Source organism: Coptis chinensis, chromosome 4 (genome assembly GCF_015680905.1).
Source record: "Coptis chinensis isolate HL-2020 chromosome 4, ASM1568090v1, whole genome shotgun sequence".
In the NCBI taxonomy this organism is placed as follows: Eukaryota; Viridiplantae; Streptophyta; class Magnoliopsida; order Ranunculales; family Ranunculaceae; genus Coptis; species Coptis chinensis.
In genome coordinates this window covers 80,944,885-80,963,729 of record NC_141459.1, presented here as the reverse complement: position 1 = coordinate 80,963,729, position 18,845 = coordinate 80,944,885, and the positions used below count along the sequence as shown (strand labels likewise).

General features: G+C 33.2%; 1 protein-coding gene and 1 long non-coding RNA gene across 4 annotated transcripts; both read left to right on the top strand.

Annotated features, from left to right (window-relative positions):
* Window positions 1-234: 234 nt before the first annotated feature.
* On the top strand, window positions 235-6,801 carry LOC147505070 (uncharacterized). Its single transcript, XR_015193178.1, has 4 exons — window positions 235-619; window positions 1,490-1,547; window positions 5,158-6,155; window positions 6,591-6,801. It is a non-coding gene; the product is annotated as an uncharacterized LOC147505070 (long non-coding RNA).
* A 4,814-nt stretch (window positions 6,802-11,615) lies between these two features.
* On the top strand, window positions 11,616-14,625 carry LOC147505069 (UPF0481 protein At3g47200-like). Of its 3 annotated transcripts, none has more exons than XM_086557664.1 (3): window positions 11,616-11,853; window positions 12,319-12,377; window positions 12,933-14,625. In XM_086557664.1, the coding sequence occupies exon 3, from the start codon at window positions 13,030-13,032 to the stop codon at window positions 14,368-14,370; it is 1,341 nt and encodes a 446-aa protein (XP_086413790.1). In that variant the 5' UTR covers window positions 11,616-11,853; window positions 12,319-12,377; window positions 12,933-13,029; the 3' UTR covers window positions 14,371-14,625. The 3 variants fall into 3 exon arrangements, with proteins under 3 accessions (XP_086413790.1, XP_086413788.1, XP_086413789.1); XM_086557662.1 differs by lacking the exon at window positions 11,616-11,853 and adding an exon at window positions 12,098-12,232; XM_086557663.1 differs by lacking the exon at window positions 11,616-11,853 and having other exon boundaries at window positions 12,240-12,377.
* Window positions 14,626-18,845: the final 4,220 nt, after the last annotated feature.

Genomic DNA, 18,845 nt, shown 5'->3' with positions numbered 1-18,845 from the left:
TTTTACAAGGAGTTGGACAATATAGTATTTGCATTTATAGTGAATAGTGAAACTAGCACTACTAAAAAAAGTAGGTTTTATATCGGCTACAAAAATTCCTTTGTATCAGTAATAAAACCAATATAATATTCTCTGCCATGATTTTTCATATCGGTTAATATTTTTTTATATCGGTTACAATTTTGACACATTGTTTACATTGTAACTGATATGTTTAGTGGTACTTTTTATATCACAAAGTTCTGACTAATCTAAATATAGTCTGTTACATGTAATATCGTTTCCGGTTTTGCGATATGAAAATATTTCGGTCAATTCCTAAAATTTGACAAACCGATATAAAGATTGGAATGATATTTGACTTCAGTCGAAAAAATAAGCGAGACAATTTTGAACCAAAAATTGAACTGAAGAGTCGATGATTGTTATCCCAACTCACAAACAATCAAACACCAAAGAGAAAAAGAAAAAGAAACACCAAAGACAAAAATGAAATTTTTTCGCCAAAAACAAACCGCGCCCCCCCCCAGCCTATATAGCTTTGCAAGTTTGCTGGGTGATGAATCCCCCATGTTGATGTCTTCATCAATGTCCTTCTCACATATAGGAGACGAATCAGGTAACCCTAAGCTTCTTCTTTCTCCTCTATATATCTGTACGTTATCTATATCGAGTTAAATTCTAGTCAAACTTTAACAAGTTAGGGTTTTATTCTTTCAGATTCGTTGGTTTATAGGTAAACCTTAGCAAATTGGTTGTTTTTTTTCAAAACAGTAGCTAAACTGAATTGAAGGTTTGTTTATTACTTTTCCATTTAGTTGGTGATTGATTGGGTTGTTTTGATTGTGTATTGACTGTTGGGTGACTCAATATTGTAGGGAATTTGTTTGTTGAAATTCTACTGAGAACAGATTATTCTTGTTCGTTTCTTTGAGTTTGGTTCATAACCTGATTTTGTTGGTGGTTGTATTGGTTCACTTTGCTTCCTTAGTTTTTCGACTCGGCGTTAAGAAAGTTTCAATTGGGTTTAGTATGGCAAACAATTTTGCAACTGATTTCTCTATGTCTTTATTATTTGAAATTGGTACACGGTGGGTACAAGAGTTGTGAAGTTCTGAAAGTCTTGTAGTGTTTAGTTTAATCTGGTTTTATGTGGTTTGTTTGTGTTTAATAAAATTGAATTTGAGCGGGCATAGAATCTGGTTCGAGATGTTAGTAGTTCAGTTTTGTTGGGGTTTATTGGCATGGGCACAAGTGATCTAGTTTGAGTTGGTTAGTACTCGATAGATTTCTTGTTGTCGCAATAAGTTGATTGTATCTTTTTCTTGGTGTCTAGTTGAGGTTTGCTAAGTTTTTGGAGCTCATGAAATTGTAATTGGGATGTAGTGGCATGGTAGTAGTGATGGTTAAGGGTTTTGTACAAATTGCATTTTTTTTTTGTTGTTGATTTTATAGACTGATTTCTAATGATGTGCTGAATTTGGGTTAGGGGTTGCTGCTAGGCGTTTGTGGGATAGAAAGACTGTGGGTATAGTAACCGAACTCAGGTTTGATACTAGCAGAAAAATATTTGTTTTGTTTTTTAACCTCAATTCCTTATAATTTCATTGTTTGTTCTGATTTTTATGAAATTGAAATGGGGGGTTCTTCTAGTTTAACAATTGAAGCACTCCACATATTTTTTGGTTGTGTGACTATGGTTAGATTATACAGCTTCTATATAAGGATTGTATGTGTTAAGAATTAAGGATTAGGAGTTGTGACTCGTGGGAATTATTGGAACAATATCTCGAGTGAAGCCAACTCAATATATGAGAAAAGGTTTTTGTGGTTGCACTTTTAAATTAGAAACATGGAAAGAAATAAGGAGAAAAAAATATGGTAATCTTGTTGAATTGGTTGGATCTTACAAAGACCTATAGATTCCATTTTTCAAGTAATGGTTTGCTATCAAAGCACATATTTTTTTTGTTTTGTCAAAGATGTATCATGTATGTAAATCAGCTTGGGTTGAGGTCAAGTGGCCATATATGGCTATTACAGGATTAAAAACTGAAGAAAATAATATGGTATATAATTAAAAGTGTAAAAAAAAAAATAGATCCAACGTCATGATCTAACCTGTCTAGTGTGTTGTGCTTTGATTGGCTAAATCACATAAATAATGTAAAGTAGAAAACTTCGGGAAATTAAAGAAAACAAAGAACAAGTCAAATAGGGGAGGTTTGCTACTCCAAGTAAGCATATTTTCTTTTCACCTTGAAATACATGAATGTTTGTCAGTTTCTATTTTATAATATTAAAATGTGAAATTAGAATTCCTGTAATCGGAAAAAGCTCCCAACGAACAATTGTGGTGGTTGTGAACTATTCACCAAGCTAGGATGGAGGCTTGGATGCTACTGTTCAATGCCATTTTTTCATGGTACGTAGTTTGTCGGAGCGGTAGCAAACTGGTTATATGTAGTTTCTCTTTGCTAAGTCCTAAATCTGATTTCTAAGCCCTGCTTCCCATTATTATGAAATTGCTTAGCCGCTTAGGAGGTTTATTTCCCTGCACTTGTATTGTGTTCAGTGGTAGGAAACTTTTTGCTTAAAAAATTGTTTCAATTCCTTGATAATATATTGCTTGAAAATTATTTTGAGACCTAGTTCTAAACAGGCTTTCTCTTAAATGGTTATATAGTATCTTGAGTAGTTTATATAGTGTCTTTCACAACTTATATAGTGTTGTCTGTTAAATAGTTAATAAGCGTAAATTAAAAAGATGTTAAAGACAATATATAAGCTGTTCAATACACTATATAAGTTACCCACGAATATGTAACGGATGTGTCCATTTAAGAGAAAGCATGTAATTCTAAAACATCTTGTAGTATACATTTTTTTTTTTATTAGGGAAGAGTACTTCAAGTGAAAATTGTTTAAATGATGATGGTTTATCTCTTTCAACAGGGACAAGTCTTACTATAGTATGTTTTGGCCTAGTTTACTAGAGTTTCTCTCCAAATATTATATTTACTGATTGAGGATGGCATTTGTAGGTCAATTCATTCTTCCAGTTAAATTAACAATAAACGATCAAGAAAGAAGAAAGTAGGTTCAAAGTTCTGAAATGGACCTCTTAGTCTTTGGTAGTCAAATGGTATTGTTATTGTTTTTTTATTATCTCAAAGTTAGTTTAGAATTTACATTAATATATTTTGTTTCCTTGTTAACGACACTGGCCTGCACTTGTAATGTGTTCAGTGGTAGGAAACTTTTTGCTTAAAAAAATGTTTCCTTGATTATATGTTGCTTGAAAATGATTTTGAGACGTAGTTCTAAACAAGGCCCAAAATTTCGATATTGGTTAATATATCGGTGTACCCAAAAACCGAGATATATCGGATATCTCGGTTTTTTTGGTGACCAGTCCAAAGTTTCTAAAATATCAGATATCTCACCGATATATCTCGGATATATCGGAAATTTCGGAAATTTCAATATTAAGTTATTAACAATTGGTCAAAAAGTCAACTGATATATATCGATTATCTCAAAAATATCGATTATATCGGCGATATAAACTTTCATATCGGAAATTCCGATATATCTCGGAAAAAAAGGGGTTCAATATTCGGTGGATATATGTCGGAAATATCGATATCGGTGTACCAATTTACCGAGATATATCAGCGAGATATCGGATATCTCGGCGATATTTTGGGCCATGGTTCTAAATAGGCTCTCTCTTAAACGGTTATATAGCAAAACCGACTTGAGTAACTTATATAATGTCTTTCACAACTTATATAGTGTTGTCCGTTAAACAGTTAATAAGCGTAAATTAAAAAGATATTCAAGACACTATATAAGATATTCAAGGAACTATATAAGCTACCCACGAACATGTAACAGGCATGTCTGTTTAAGAGAAACGCATGTAGTTCTAAAACATCTTGTAGTATATATATTTTTTTTACAGGGAGTGACTCTCAAGGACAAAAATACCGAAAAAGTAACTTTCAAGGACACTTTTTTATTTTTGTAACTCACAAGGACTAGGTAGATGAAAGGTCAAGTATACTCTTGATGCGAAATAAAAAATGGATCGGGTAAATGAAATGTCAAGTATACCCCTGACGCAAAATAATTAACACCCCGGCCCAGACGAAACGACCCGGTGTATTTAGTATAAACATTGAATGTTCATAGTCCTTGGTTATGAACATTTAATATTTATAGTCCTTGGGTATGAACATTGATTGGGTATGAACATTCATTGTTCATGAACATTCAATGTTCATACATGAACATTCAATGCTTATAGTCCTTATGAACATTGAACATTCAATGTTCATAGTCTTTGGGTATGAACATTGATTGGGTATGAACATTCAATGTTCATAGTCCTTTGGGTATGAACATTCAATGTCCATAGTCTTTGGTCCTTTGGGTATGAACATTCAATGTTCAGTATTTGGGTATAAATATTGAATGTTCATAGTCCTTTTGGTATGAACATTCAATGTTCATACACCAATATATTGTATAAGGTACATTCACTTATTTGGATATGAACAATCATTGTTCATACACCAGCAGAAGGTATGAACACTCATTGTTCATAGTAAAATGACAAAAAGAGTAAAATCAGAAAATATTTATTTTAAATCCGGGTCATTTGTCTTTGAGGGTTATTTTCACGTATGGTATAACCGCATTTTAAAAATGTAAAAAGGCAGGGCCAACTTATTTTGTCCTTGAGGGTTACTAATTTTGAAATAGTAGGTTCGTGAGTTACTTTTTCCCAAAATTTGTCCTTGTGAGTTACTCATAAAAAACCGTGTCCTTTAAACTTCATTTTCCCCAAAATTGGGCGTTGGGACCAATTTCTTGTTTTTTTTATTAGGGAAGAGTACTTCAAGTGAAAATTGTTTAAATGATAATGGCTTATCTCTTTCAACATACACTTGCTAAACTTAAAGAGGAAGAGGGTTTTCTGCTTTTTGTGATAAATTCCAAACAAATGGTGTTTGAGAATTTCAGTAAGATGTAAGTGATCTTCTGCTGGATGTGATAAGCTAGCTTTCTAAAGACAAAACTAGGTTTATTTTCATGTCATCATGTTATTGATTTTTTTATGTATTTCTTTCTTTATTGTTTTGTTGGCAGGAGGATTGGGAGTCACTACCAATTACCTAGCAGAAACGGTGGCCATAGTGGAAGCCATTGAAAAAGCATTAGAGCTCGGATGGAAATATATATGGGTAGAAAGTGACTCGACAGCGGTAGCTCAAGCTTTTCAGGAAAATAAGATGTATTAGAGAGTTAGAGGAATCTGGCAAACTCTGAAGACGCAAGCGACATGGATCAACATCACTACCACCTGGAGGGAGACTAATCTTGGAGTTGATAGTTGTGCTAAACATGGTGCAAATTTACCGCAGGGAGAAAGGAAATGGTGGGACAGTAGACCTTCATTCATGAAAAATCTAGAGAATCACTACACTATCTACTTTCGATTTGTCCACTAGTATTTTTGATGTATTTGGAAAGGTATACATAATAATTCATTTCCCAATCAATTCTTCAAGTCTTTTTCTTTTATTGTAACCTTATTCTTTATTAATCAATTATCTTTTAGCGAAAAAAAAAATGTTAGTTGATAATTTAGGCCACGAGCTTTGCATTGTTTAGCATTGACTTATTTAGTTCACAATCTATTGGATTTTTTTTCTTCTTCTTAATTTATTCATTCCAGAATGAGACCTAGTTCTAAACAGGCTTTCTCTTAAATGATTATATAGCGTCATGAGTAGCTTATATAGTGTCGCAAGTTAAACAGTTAATAAACATAAATTAAAAAGTTGTTCAAGACACTATATAAGCTATCCACAAACATGTAACGGACATGTCTGTTTAAGAGAAAGCATGTAGTTCTAAAACATCTTGTAGTATATATTTTTTTATTAGGGAAGAGTACTTCAAGTGAAAATTGTTTAAATGATGATGGTTTATCTCTTTCTACAAACACTTGCTGAACTTAAAAGAGGAATAGGGTTTTCTGCTTCTTGTGATAAATTCCAAACAAATGGTGTTTGGGAATTTCAATAAGATGTAAGTGATCCTCTGTTGGATGTGATAAACTAGCTTCCTAAAGGCAAAACTAGGTTTGTTTTCATGTCATCATGTTATTGATTTTTTGATATTTAGCCTTTGTATTTCTTTCTTTATTGTTTTGTTAGTAGTTGATAATTTAAGCCACGAGCTCTGCATTGTTTAGCATTAACTTGTTCAGTTCACAATCTATTGGGGGATTATTTTTTTCTTCTTCTTAATTTATTCGTTCAAGAATAAAACCGAGTTTTAACTTTCAAAAGTTCATTTTAAACTTTTGACCATGGGCAGAATATTATTTTCCTTACTTTAAAAGGTTGGGAACTTAATTGTGGCAGTGGTGTTTGTGCATCTATGTCCTTAAGTTTGACTTGGTAAAAATATTTTAACATGTATTGTTTAACTTTTTAACTTTAATATGTATTGTTTAACTTTTTATTTTATTTTATTTTTTTATTTAATTATGTGTTGCTTTTTTGTTGTACCAGATTAGCTGATCGGTTGAGGCAGATAAATAAAGAAAACTTGGATAGATGTTCAAATCCGGAGATTGTAAAATCTAGTTTTGCAGAATGTCTATATTTAGTTTATTGCAGTGAAGATTATGTGATATGATGAATTGTTAAAGACTAATTGTCTGTATGCTTCAAGTACATTTGTACTCTATGATAATGGTTAATGAAGTATAGTTTGTTATGATTAATTGTTAGTTGATATGGCATTTTTATTGTTATCTACATAAAATTCATTGAATAGAATTTTCCAAATTAAAAAGATCGTAATGATTTGTAAAAGGTGCTTGCTATCTAGGTATGAAAGCTCTAACAAAGTGACAAACGACAACGAATTTGTTACTGAAATCCAATCAAAGTATAATAGTTACAGAGAAAGCAGTAGTCTTTGTGAATCCCATGCATGGATGCACGTTAGTTAAAGTTGTACCTAATTACAAGTTTTCATGTGATAATGAAGAGTTAGTATAAAGGGTATGAGAATCTGAAGGCGCATGGAGAAAATCACCTCTATCTCGTTACCACTTTGATTATCCTCTTACATTCTTAGTTAACAGAGACACTGAGCACCCATTTCCGTAGCGAGAGAACGCAATTGTTGTCTTCTCAAGGCCTGAGCAAAGATAACTGAATAGGTATTTACTTGCAACATGTGAAAGAGTGGAAATCTTGAATATGTTGGCAAATAAACAATGTGGTAATAAACTAAGAAAATCCAAAAGAAGGGATTACAAAATAACTTATACACCAAATGCGAATGAAAACCCATACCTTAAAGAGAAAGCCATCAACTAATTGAAACAGAGACATCAAATGGATGGGAATAACATGCGACAAAGATGTAACAATACTCATCAACTATGAAAGCTCTAAAAAAGTGACAAACGACAATGAAGTTGTTACTGAAATCCAATCCATGTAATAGTTATAAAGAAAGGAGTATAGTCTTTGTGAAACGGATGCAAGCTAGTTGAAGTTGTACCTAATTGCAAGTTTTCATGTGATAATGAAGAATTAGTATAAAGAGTAATATATAGTTATAGAAAAGAATATCAATATGAGAATCTTAAAGCGCATGAAGAAAAGCCAGGAAAAGTCACCTCTATGGCTCTATCTTATCACCGCTTTGATTATCATACTGATTAGTTATATACTGTCATCAATAAAAGAGGTCAATGGAACATAAAAAGAGAATATTGCTATTTGCCGCACTTTTGTATTTTAAAATTTTGGAGCAGGGAATAAACCAATAAAGTACAAAAGCAATTGTAGGTATGCAATATCCGAAAAAATTAAATCAACAAAGCTAATAATTGTCATTGAAGATAGTAAGAGCAAATAAAAATGTGTCAATTTCATGAGTGATGACTATAGAGCCAAAGAGAAACTACTCAAGTATATTAGGTTCTACATACAACATGGAAAAAAGTAAATAGGAAACGAATCTACGGCTGAAAGTAACAAAATAATAGTTCCAGAAATGAAGAAGCTAGGCAGCTGAAAGTTCAACCTATCCTCTCACAGAATGAACATGTGCTTACTTTTGTTTTCGATGGATCCCCAGTATGGATTCTTATGAATCAGTGACTGCTATATACATGGGCTTGTATGTAGGAACTATGTCATACCACTTAAATATCAAATTCTACTAATACAAAACCTTGAAATTGATAACACCTCTCTAAACCTTCATAGTTATACAACATTATCCAAAGTCCAAACAGATTAATATACAGGATACTCACAAAATTGGTTTAAAGTTGCAAGGGTTTAAGTTATTAGGGATTTAATCAATAACAAAGAATTGCAAAATGAAAATACTTTTTCAAAAAATAATAATAATAAAGAAAATAATAACAACAAAGGAAAAAAGAATGTATACAAAGAAAGAAAAGATACATTCTCCAAAAAATATATTCACCACTTAGGAACCATGGTAATGTTTAGCACATAAAATATAAGCAAAAAACTCTAGAAATATTAGGCACAAAAACAATGAACACGTCAAAAGTTCAGATGAGATGGATTAAACAAAAGTTCAAATTTTTTACTTGATTAAACAAAATTGGAAAAAGAATGAAAACCGAGAAGAGAGAAATTACTTTAAGCGTTTGAGGAGCATTATAAGCTCCAAAGACGGATTTTCCATCCCCATAATCAGTAAATAAGAGAAAATAATCTAAAAAAGAAAAGAATCAAAGTGATCAATTTAAGAATTCAATGTGAAAAAAATAAATTACAAAAAATGGATAAATAAAGGAAAGATCAATCGAACCTGGTGTCTCTGAGAGAGAGCGCCATCTCGCTTTGGGGCGGCGGGGAAGAGGAATGGGAGATAGTAAAACGATGTTGGTTTTTAGGGGTACCGATATTTTAGAGTTAATAAGATCAAGGACTAGATGGACATTTTACCCTGGAAGAAAAGGGCAAAGTGGGCTATAAATTTGGGTCCGAAACTCGAAATGACGTCCTAAACTGGTATAAAATATTATAGGTCCAATTTTGAACCAATTTAGGAATCGGGGTCCGGTTTGGTAAGTTGCCCTTTTGGAATCTAATGTAACTGTTCCAATTTTGCCTTAAGTTATTCTAGTTAAATTATCTAGTATATCTTAGGTGTCTTAATTTAAGTGAGGTGGGTCAAATTTTTACTGATGTGTCAAAAAACAATTGAATTAAAATTAGGGGTGGAACTTGGGTCAGGTTAGCCCAAGCCCGATGGGCTAAAACCCAAATTTTGTTGGTCCTAGAGTAACATTTTAGATCCGTGGTCTGGGCTTGGTCTTGTAATATCAAAACCCAGCTCAGTTTCGGATTGGGCTCAAGTTAGAATATCAAATAACCGAAAAACCCGAGTCCATCTGCATAAATGTACAAATATATTTCATTCCTTCTATTCTCTATTCTGTTATATTGTTTTCTTATAAGAATTTATTCTTGTCAAAAATAAGATTGAGAATATCAATTTTAGAGAGAATAATTGAATCAATCAGGTTAGTTTCCCTTTCAAATAATCAAATCCTTTTGATTTAGCAAGAAATGGGCCTCAGCCCCCTCGTTCTATTATGGTTGTATAAAAACACCCTCCCATCGGCACTTACCTCTTTAACCTCCCTGTTTTATAATATCTCATCAAATAACCTCCCCGTTTTTTCAATTGAGAAAAAATCACGGTTGTTTTTTATTTTCCCAAATTTTTTTGCTTCCTTTTTTACCCTTTTAGATAAACATCACATATTCATCGCTATTTCAAAGGAAAAACACTTATTCAACTTCAATAACATGATTCAAACATTGATTCAATTCGATAACACGATTCAACTTGGAAATTAAGGGAATAAGGTTCGATAATGAGGAAATCAGTTCGATGAAAGAAATCAGGTTCGACAATGAAGAAATCGTTCAAACAATGAAGAAACAAAGTTTCATGATGAGTAAATGAAATAATCACTTATTCCCTTGTTAGTCGTGTCTCTGGTATTTGTTTTATTTATTCTTCTTCTTCTCCTTCTTCGATCTATTTTGAACATTTTCCATCACTATGTAAATTGTTTTTTGTATACAAATTTTAGTATGCAATTTTTTTTTACATAATGATGTTTCTTTGCAAATCCCATCAATATGTAAATATGTTTTTGCATAGAAATTTCACTATGCAATTTTATTTTTACGTAGTGATTTTCTATGAAAATTTATTTTTACATATTGATTTTTCTATTTTTCTTCTTCATCTATTCTGAACAAATTGGCTCCCGTCACTATGTAAAATTGTTTTTGCGTACAAATTTGAGTATGCAAATTTATTTTTACATAGTGATTTTTCCATGCAAATCCAATCACTATGTAATTTTGTTTTTGCATATAAATTCCACTATGCAAATTTATTTTTACATACTGTTTTTCTATTAAATTTTGTTTTACAAAGTGTTTTTTTGAAAGTCTATTTTATCTTTTGATATATGAATTTTTGCATTTCAAATCATGACTTGAACAAGTTTTTCAAATGATATCATCTTCAAATGGTTTTCGATCCCAAAATCGCCTCGTAAAAACCGGATCTACAACTTTCATGAGACAGCTACCACTTTTGTAATTTATTTTTGTCATGAAATGAATGATGTTAATATTTTTGCATTTTGTGTTATTTTGAAGTGATTTCTCTGCCAAACGCAAAAACTGGAATTCTCATGTTGAAAATTGAAAAGAGAGGAAAGAAGAAGACATTATAGGGGTATTTTTGTCTTTATCATGTTTTTTCTGAAAACAGGGTGGTTTCATGGGTTGGTTCGTTTTGAAGGGTGTTTTATTGAACCATTTACCTGGCAGGGAGATTTTTCTTAAAACCTGTTTGATTTAGTTAAAATATTGAATTTCGGTATTATTTATCTCTTAATTTATTTATTTAACAGTGAAAAGACATTGAGTTCTTCATTGTTTAACATTGAAACCCGAGAAACTTGACCAACCCGACCAACCCGAATTGGGCTTGGGCTGAAAATTTAAGGACCGACTAAGGCTTGAACTGAAGCATTTGAAACTCAGGTTAGACCCCAAACCGACCCGCCCTGCCCGCTTTCCACCTCTACTTAAAATAAGAGTTAACTAGTATTCTCCCCCCCCACTATACCCACTATGGCTATTTTTTCTTTCATTATTAGGTAGTTACCTCGAACAAAAATTGTTGTTTTTACCATGATCATAATGTGGGGCAATTAGGATTTAGGACACCATATTTATTATGTTAATCAACGCATTCTCAACAAAGGGTATCGTCGAAACTGTCTCAAATCCCAATCCTTTCCCTTCCTAACCATGTATTTCCCTTCCACCCCCAAACAAGATGAGCAAGTGCATTATTGCCTTAAGTAAAGTACGCATGGTAAAAGAATCAGGTCTCTCTTCATACATAAAAATCATCCTAGAGAAATAAACAATAGCTTTCCAAACACCCGGCCCACACCAACCAGTTATAATAGAATTCCAACTAACAATACTTCTTTCAGGCATTTCGTCAAACAGTTTTATCCCAAATTCAATTAGGCCATAATTACAGTAATACGAGACAAGGGCACCACCCAAGTATAATAACAAGGGAGTGAATTTGCTTACCCATCTCCAACAATGAAAGTGAAATTGAAGATGGGTTTGGGGTTCATGCTTTGAGAGCAATGGGGAAAGTGAAGTTATCAAGTTGAACTGAAGTTCGGTGCATGTGAGAAAGTGTTTGAAGTGCTTCATGGTTAGCACCTTGAGAGAGTTTTATTCTTGCTGCTTTGTTTATGAAACTGCAAAATTTACGATGCATTTATCTTTGAAAGTTGTGAATTTGCAGCACCAAAAAACTGCTACTCTGAATTTAGAAAATATCGGTATCTTCAAAAATGATACTTCAGAAAATATCGGTATATCTATATATCTCGATAATATATCGCAATATGCCGTGGCATTTTCTTAAGCATGACCACAAATGTTCACATGTTTAGTGACTTGAGTATTAAATTATGAACCTGTAGGTATTATAGAGATAGTATGTGAAAAATAGTGAAAATAGTAAAAATAATGATTAATGAAAGTCAACAAGAGTTGCGCTAATCTGAAAGTATGTAACAGCAAGCAAGGTATGTACATGTAATCTTCTTGAATCAGAGAAAGGAGAGAGGTTGAAAATAGATCTTTTAACTTTTCTGGTTGTCTGAAATTCCAGCTTTTGGAGGATTCCCAGTGATGTGAAGTACTTGTGGCTTTCAGTATATATGAGCTGAGGTTAGTATATAATGTTTCTCATTTATTTATTCTTCCTCAAAGGGTATATAGTAAAGTCAACTTTGATTGGTGTCGAATAAGAACATCATGGGATAAAGTGAATGATTACATAGATTTTATAGGCATAGATAAACTCAAGCTGCTTGAAGATGATGAAGTCGATCATGGTTACAGACTTGCACTACTTCTGGAAGTCTAGATACAGATACTAAGCTAAAGCCCTTATACATAACCCTTGTCTTCTTTCATATATTGGTATCACTAGTATATATTACATTGAAAACAGGAACTTCCCCGTTTTATGTGGCAATTTTACTCACAGAGAAACAAGCACATGTAGTAGTGGCAATGGTGTTGTAGTAGCAGTAGAAGTTAGAGGCCGACCGGGTGTTAGCTTGTTAATATCCTGAGCAATAGGATCACTGAAGTGAATATAATAGACACTTGTATGGTAAAACATCTGATACTTTTCGCAGGTTAATTATATAGGAACATAGTATTACATAGAAGTAGATAACACATGGACGATGATGAACATATTTTTCCGCTACGCAGGTTTCTACTCTGGAGCGAATCCAAACACTTGAAAAGCCAGTGTTGAACTTGAGGGATAGCTTATACAAGTATACAACAGAGACTTGTAATAAGGGAAATGGTGGAAAGCAACGACAGTGTCTGGCTGCAAAATATGGAAGAAGGCCAGGGTCATTCATCAATTGAGATTATAGACGATGAGTTAGTTTCTTCTATCAAACAAAAACTCGAGAACGTCCCTAGATTACCTTCAGAGTGTTGTATATATAGAGTTCATGACAGTCTTCGTGCAGTGAACGAAAGGGCTTATGTCCCTCAGTTAGTCTCGATTGGTCCTTATCACCACGGCAAAGAAAATCTAAAAGCAATGGAAAAGCATAAATGGCTTTATTTGAAGTCTTTTATGCATCGAAGTCCAGTAAGCTTAGAGGACTGTGTACAAGCCATCAGGGATTTGGAACAAAAAGCACGTAGATGTTATGCAGAAACTATCAGCTTAAGCAGGAATGTGCTCGTTGAAATGTTGCTAGTCGATGGTTGCTTCCTTATTGAGCTCTTTTTGAAATATCGGACGAATGACTGGAGAGAAAAAGAGGACCCCATATTCAATACATCTTGGATGCTCACATCCTTAAATCGTGATCTGATGTTGCTCGAAAACCAAATTCCTTTCTCTGTTCTCGAGTGTTTGTTCATCCTTAATCAAGTGGATCCATACAAGGATCCATTTCACTACCTCACTGAAAGCGCACTTGGTTTTTTTTCTTGGATGATGCCAACAACTCCGCAAATGAGTTTGGGGCTCAAAAGCAGCCATCTACTTGAATTACTACGAAATTCTCTTCTTCCCTCCAATACTGCATTGACTGCTATAGAAGTCAGCAATCAACATGTTGTTAAGCCTGTGAAGCGTATACCTTGTGCAATGACACTACGACAATTTGGAATCAAGTTCAAGAAGGGTGAAGATGACAACCTCTGCAGCATGAAGTTCAGTAATGGGGTATTGGAAATTCCACCATTGACCATCCAAGATCTAACTGAACCTTTTTTCCGAAACCTTATCGCCTTTGAACAATGCCATAAAGATTGTACCAACCAGTTTACATCATATGCTTCTCTTATGGATAGCCTCATCAGTAACACACACGACGTGGCATTGCTGCATCACCATGGAATAATTGATAGCTGGTTGGGCAACTACGAAGATGTCAGCCTTCTATTCAACAAACTTTGTGCTGAAGTTAATCTTGAACACCACTACCATTTCTTTAACCTCTCCGAGCAAGTGAATGCATATTGCAAAAGCAGGTGGCATGAATGGGTGGCTGCATTAAAACGTGATTACTTCAACAACCCGTGGGCGATCCTTTCATTTGTTGCTGCTATTCTCATTATCACATTCACCTTCACGCAGACTCTATTCTCCATACTGTCATACTCCCCAACCCATTCTTGATCTTATTAATTATTGTGTAACAGTGTGATTTTCCATGCCTCCAAACTCCACAAACCATTCTTGATTGATTAGGTAGCAGTGTCATTTACGGCAACAATAGTCTTGATATGTCAGTATTTAAGCCTTTGTGGACTAGTTTCTTGGTAGCAGGACTAGTTTTGAGCATTGCATATAGTTCAAATTATGCAGAAGGCAACTAAATAAAAGATGAGTTCCGGTGATTCCGGTGAATGTAATTGAAGCAGTTTTCACAAATCCCTAACTAAGAAAACATTCCAAAATATAATCTTCATGCCAAGTGCACCATACTTTTGCTCCGTACAAAATGTAGATACTGCAACTACGCATTGCTTAGAGTCTATACAATCATTTTACTAAGGGACACAAAAGCGCGCAACACATGCCTTTTCCCGACAACACTGCTTATAATGAGGGTTCATTTTTGCTGCAATTTCCTCTATGCGTAGTTTGCTTCTGGCCAAATTAAAAATCGCCACGTGGTCAATAATAACGGAGGGTAAGGGTATGAAATTCGTTTTTCAAGACAGTGAGTAAAAAGACAAATTTTATTTTGGTCAGCTCACATTTGGTCAGTTAGCTTTTCTAAATTTCTGGCCCACCATAAAGGTAATTGTTTTGAAGGAAACAAACGTATGCATTTGTGCACTTCTCCATCATCAAATTTGCCCCAAAACTGTTGGAGGATTAATTATTCACGAAAATTTGCAAATTGCCCCAAATGGAGCATTTCACTAAAATTTCACTAAAACCTTTTTAGACCTTTTTCAATAGTAGTCAGTATCAATAAGGGGAATAAAAATAAAAATAATAATAATAAATATAAATTATTATAATTGAGGGTGGAATTTGAGTCGAAAGTCTACTCAAAGCGAACTCGTTCATTTAATAAATGAGCCAAACTTGAACTTATATTATAGCTCATGTAACAAACAAGTTTGATGAAGCTTTAATAAAAACTCAAATAGCAACACCGGTGGTAAAATAACCGAGTTAGTGGCTCGGCTGCAAAATATGGCTTGGGCTCGCCAGGGAAGTTTTTTCATTCATCAATAAACGAGATTATAGACGATTAGTTAGTTCCACCTTCTAAGGCGGAACAAAAACTACATACACTGAATTTAAAACCATTCAGGGCAGGGTCTAGTGGCAAATAATATATATTTCCAACGATGACCCACATTCGTTCGGTGAACAAAAGGTATTCTTGTTTGTGCATCATATCCATAGTTCAAAATTTCAAAAAAGAAAATCTAACAACTTTAAAACCAAATTATGGTTGATAGTGATATATTTTAAATTTTTTATAACATATTTAGTGGAATTCCGATATTCCGTTTGAATTGAGCTATCATCATATCTCCTCTTCTTCAATTCATTTTATTTTGAAAAAATTAACCATCTTTTCATTTGAGTTTGATATGAACAATTGTATATCTATTAATGGTCATCGAAGTTACCCAAGTAGATTATTGTCATGTTCAAGCTAGACTTACTAAGTTGTACTAGCTAATAGTTCAAGCTCGTTTTGACCCTCATATCGGACAAAACTCAAGAGAAAAAACTCAACCCCATTTAAACTCAAAAAAATGTCAACAACCAAGACTACAACTTCAAATTGAAGAGCATATTGTCTTCTATGGGAAAAAGAAAAAATAAACTTGCATAAACTATTGCATTACAATTATATGTAAGTTTGTTCATCTAGTATAATAATATAATCGACCTTTCTTCCTAAAAAAATACACTAATTTTAGCGTTTGCCTTCTAATTAAGATATCGGAATGCATACTTGGGTTGTTAAAAAAATTTGGAAAACCAAAAACCAAATCGAATCGAGGTGAACCGAGTTTGGTTTTTACTTCCTGCTCACTCAAAAAGGCAAAACTTCTTGGTTACTTGAATCCGGTTTTTAATTTGGGGTTCATTAACTTCTATAAACCCTCAATACTAGATATATATAGAAACTTGAGAAGTTTTTATTATAATTTTTTTGGCTAAATGGTTAATGTTGAGCACTTGAATACTTGCTTTCTCGTGATTGGTGTTATAACTTGTCAACATGTCTAAATTGACACCAATACTACTCAATATATTTATTAAAATTTAAGATGACAATCAAGCAGCATATATATAGGTTTCGATTTGAAGCTTGATAGAAACCCAAACCATTGACCATCCAACATTCGATTCGATTTCACCTTAGTTTTTATTCAAGTTTGGTTTCCCGGTTTCGATTTAGGCGTTACTTTTAGATAATAGAGTATATTGGTTTTTCTTAAGAAACCCATAGAAACCGGACCAAGAACAATAGCCCTAGCAATGCAAGCAAGACTCCATCACTTTCACAAAAACCTACAACAATCATAAGACTCCATCACTTGAACTGTGGCACAAAAAAAGTTCTCCATCAACCATGGAATTTTGATAGACTTTTGTTACCCTACGAAGTCTATGTCAACATAGTCAAATATTCATGTCTCAATTTTAAGTGACTTTGTTATTTTTCCCTTGAACATCACTTATGGTGGATGATTTTTTAATATTTGTTGAGCAATAAAATGAAATTGCAAATGGTGGTGGCATGAATATTATGGCTGCATTATAAAACGTGAACTTATGTGGCAAACAATTGTTATCAAACACACATCTTATATTTAAAATTTTCATTAATCTACCATTCAAGATACAAATCCAAATTCAATAGTCTTAAAAATATATTACTAAAATTACCAAAAAAAAAAAAAAAGGAGAGAATGTATTACTAAATTTTTTATTTTGGAAGACCTTTATTATTTTACTCTCTATTTATTTACCATTATTATATATTAATGTTCTAGTATATGACATTATTATGCCTTTTCATAAATATATGATAAAAATTAATGAACTAGTAGGAGTAAGGTACTTGCATTTTAGACTTGTATTTTTAAATTTTTTATTATTAGTATTTTGGTTATGCATTGCTTTATGTTTTTATCAAAAGAAATTATATAAAAAATGTTTTAGTCATAATTTGGGTGCAATTCAAAAATTTGGCAGTTTTCAAAATGCACAAGTGTACACCTTTCTAGAATAAAAACGTTTTGATGTACGGTGGGCTGGTGATTTTTTTTTTTTTTGAAAAGTCAAACTCTGACAACTGTGTTAAATTGGCACTATTATGAGAAACGGATCAGCTCTTGTCTCCGTTATTAATGGCCACGTGGCAATTCGTCATTTGGCCAGAAGCAAACTAAGTATTACAATATTGCAGCAAAAATGGCCTCCTTATAATGAACCAACAGGCAAACTTAGTATGAAGTGACGTTGAGGAGAATGGAAGCTAGAACGAAATAGGTAATGTGCGCTTGGAATAAGATTGGCGCCAACTGGCCATGCCATTACTTGGATCAAAAATTAAAAAAATTGGGTCTTTTTAGGACCTTCCCACCTGTCTTTAAAGTTTAAACCGACTCTATGACAACCTTTTAAACTTTATATATAGCTAGCTAATTTTCCTTTTTTGGCCTTATCTATTTTCTGTATACCTTGATCATTAGTGTGGAGCAATTTGACATAGAGTTATGATTTTGGACCATTATGTTTATTAATCGCCAGAACAAAATTTAATGAATCAACTGCACCCAATCGCATAAACAAAACTTTAAAAAATTTATATTATTAAACAGCACCAACAAAAAAAAAGGTCCCGAACAGATCTTACCACTAGAAATTATAGACCAGGCATAAAATTGAAAAAACACTGTGGGGGATCTACATTGAAACACACTCTATAAAGAATCAACCATTGAAACATTTATATGTAAATCTCAAGACCAACCAAAGCAATAAATCTCAACCCTTGATGTGTTTAACCTTGTACCATCCTTTCTTGCAAGACTCAGCAACAATCTTGACACTTTTCTTCAACAAAACCTTCAGATCTTTAGCCTTTTCTTTAAACTGCCTCTCAAAATTCGCCATTTTCAAGAATCCAAGAAGAAGAAAATAAAGTTTCTAGGATTAGGGTTTTTTCTTCTTCTTGGTTCTTCTTCCGCTGGGATTCTCTTCTATGTATCTATATATAAAGAGGAAAAAGTTTAGTGGAGATTGACACGTGGAGGAATGTTATTGGGTGTTATGTAATTTAAGTTCTTTTTTTAACCCGTAGATTTAGGAGATAATAGATAATAGTTGTCAATGGGATTATCTAATTTTAGTTCTCTTTTAAAAGTGGTTTGGATTTTTTCTTTGCGACATGGGCCCACCAAAAGAAGATTCTTATTTAAGTCACCCTTAATTAGAACATAATAATCTACTTTTTAATTCACTTTTTACTTGTTTGATTATGATAACATTGTTCGTTAAACATTTTCTTAATTTTAAACATTCCCTTTTGCTGTCAATGAGACATTGTTGGGCACCAAAACTATAACACAGACATTACTGTCAGACACCATGGCTCGTGTGACACC

Bases quoted from the DNA above. Each gene is read 5' to 3' on its own strand.
- LOC147505069 (XM_086557664.1), top strand. From the start codon at position 13,030: ATGGTGGAAAGCAACGACAGTGTCTGGCTGCAAAATATGGAAGAAGGC.